Here is a 2,500-nt window from a genome sequence, read left to right on the forward strand (position 1 = left end):
GCCGCTTTGAAAATCTGACCTTGAGGAAGAAGCGTCGGTCCGTCCTGGCCGGATTATAGGAGGCCAGATATGCTGCAATCAGCAGGAATTTGGAGTAATAAGGCAGTTCTACATGAGCGTGGGCTGATAAACCTACACACACACAGAGAGAGAGAGAGAAAGAGAAGATGGGCATAGTGCTAATAATAATAATAATATTAATAATAATAATAAAGAGCTAAGAGAGTATTTTATCTTTGCAGCGTATAAAGACTAACGCAGCCATTTTCCATACTTTCACACGTGCAGGTGAAAAGTCGCTCGTCTCTAGTGGGCGTGGCCGACGAGTAACAGTGGTAGCTGTATACAGTATACGTATACCTTCTTCCTAGAAGCTTTCTATTACATGTTTTACATCATTCCCATGTCTCAGATTACGCACACTTACCAGAGACACCGGCGATCTCGGCTGCTTCCTTTCTAAGCTTTATTTTTCTGCGTAACGTCTCGGCACACGTTTAACGACAGGGTTTAAAGACGAAAGCGCGGTTATACGTCTTCAAAAGGAAGCATTAACTAAGCGCAGGAAGGAACTGAAGCAGAAGGGTCGTTAGAGGCCGCGGTTTGGATTTGTCTCTAGGCGCGTCAGGATAATTACATCGTTATCGACTCGCCGTACGACACGTGGACGTGACAGAATACGATCAATAAATATGACCACGTGACGAAATACTGACTGAATTTAAAGCACATTTTCACCAGAAGACAAAAACTATTTCTTTGACGTTCCAGTTCACGAATAATCTCGAAAGCTCTTTGAAAGCGTGCACTTGCGTCGTTATGATGTTGTATCATCAGTAGATCAGTGACATGAACTGGTCTTAAAATCACAATAATATCGCCTATCACAATTATTTCCAGAACGATATATCGTCCAATAGGAGCACTTATTTCATGGCTTTGTGTGCCGCTTCGTCGCTCGCTAGTGTGAACACAAGGTCACATTTATTCTCCTTTCGCTGTGTTTACCTCTGAGAGCTGTGGCTTCCTTCTCATCCATCTGCTGCTGCTCCCACTGAACACTGAGGATCACACACACACACACACACACACACAGTGGCAGGAGTGTTATAAAGGCCAGTAAGTAAAGATTCCACTCATCACGGCACTGTAGTCAGTTCAGTGGTCGCACCTGGACACCTCTCTCAGGTACACACTCTGCATGGCCTTCTTCAGGTGAGGCTCGATGTTCTTCCACAGCTTGTGTGTGTCGCTCTCTCTGGCTTTACAGGAGGAATTACAGAACAACAAATCAAACACGTCGCATCTCACACCCGAGTGTTATACTAATTAACTTACGCTGAACAGATCAACCAGCCATCCATAATAATAAATAATATATATAAAGTGTAATAAATGCTTTCGATAATACAGATAGTGGGGTCCAAAATATCTGGGGAATATTTAATATCGAATATTCTTCTCCATTTCTGTTATCAATTATTGGCACCCTGTTAGTCAATACTTTGTGCTAGCTCCCTTTGCCAAGATAGCAGCTCTGAGTCTTCTCCTATAACGCCTGATGAGGTTGGAGAATACATGGCGAGGGATCTGAGAGCGTTCCTCCATACAGAATCTCTCCAGATCCTTCACATTTCGAGGTCCACGCTGGTGGACTCTCCTCTTCAGTTCACCCCACAGGTTTTCTATGGGGTTCAGGTCAGGGGACTGGGATGGTCATGGCAGGACCTTGATGTTGTGGTCAGTAAACCATTTTTGTGTTGATTTTGATGTATGTTTTGGATCATTGTCCTGCTGGAAGATCCAACCACGGCCCATTTGAAGCTTTCTGGCAGAGGCAGTCAGGATTTCATTTAATATCTGTTGATATTTGATAGTCCATGATGCCATGTTTCCTAACAAAATGTCCAGGTCCTCTGGCAGAAAAACAGCCCAAAACATTAAAGATCCTCCTCCATATTTAACCGTGGCCATGAGGTACTTTTCCATATGTCTACCTCTCTGTGTGCTCCAAAACCACCTCTGTGTTTATTACCAAAAAGCTCTATTCTGGTTTCATCTGACCGTAGAACCCGATCCCATTTGAAGTTCCAGTAGTGTCGGCACACTGAAGACGCTCGAGTGTGTTTTTGGATGAGAGTAGAGGCTTTTTTCCTGAAACCCTTCCAAACAGCTTGTGGTGATGTCGGTGACTTCGGATTGTAGTTTTGGAGACTTTCTGACCCCAAGACACGACTAACTCCTGCAGTTCTCCAGCTGTGATCCCTGGAGATTTTTTATCCACTCGAACCGTCCTCTTCACAGTGCGTTGAGACGATATAGACACACGTCCAATTCCAGGTCGATTCATAACATTTCCAGTGGACTGGAACTTCTTAATTATCGCCCTGATGGTGAAACGGGCGTTTTCAATGCTTGTGCTATTTTCTTATAGACACTTCCCATTGTGTGAAGCTCAACAACCTTTTGCTGCACATCACAGCTATATTCCTCGCTCTTA

At 44.0% G+C, this 2,500-nt stretch overlaps 1 protein-coding gene across 1 annotated transcript in view; it reads right to left on the reverse strand.

Moving 5' to 3' along the window:
* Positions 1–2,500, reverse strand: part of orc5 (origin recognition complex, subunit 5) — a 10,873-nt gene that overhangs the window by 3,923 nt on the left and 4,450 nt on the right. The window contains exons 9-11 of the mRNA XM_017493973.1: positions 1,172–1,262; positions 1,009–1,061; positions 20–132 (exon numbers count right to left, since the gene is read on the reverse strand). Of these exons, the coding sequence (XP_017349462.1) occupies positions 20–132; positions 1,009–1,061; positions 1,172–1,262 (257 nt within the window). The remainder of the gene's footprint in view (positions 1–19; positions 133–1,008; positions 1,062–1,171; positions 1,263–2,500) is intronic.

The sequence above is a fragment of the Ictalurus punctatus genome, chromosome 19 (assembly GCF_001660625.3).
Source record: "Ictalurus punctatus breed USDA103 chromosome 19, Coco_2.0, whole genome shotgun sequence".
In the NCBI taxonomy this organism is placed as follows: Eukaryota; Metazoa; Chordata; class Actinopteri; order Siluriformes; family Ictaluridae; genus Ictalurus; species Ictalurus punctatus.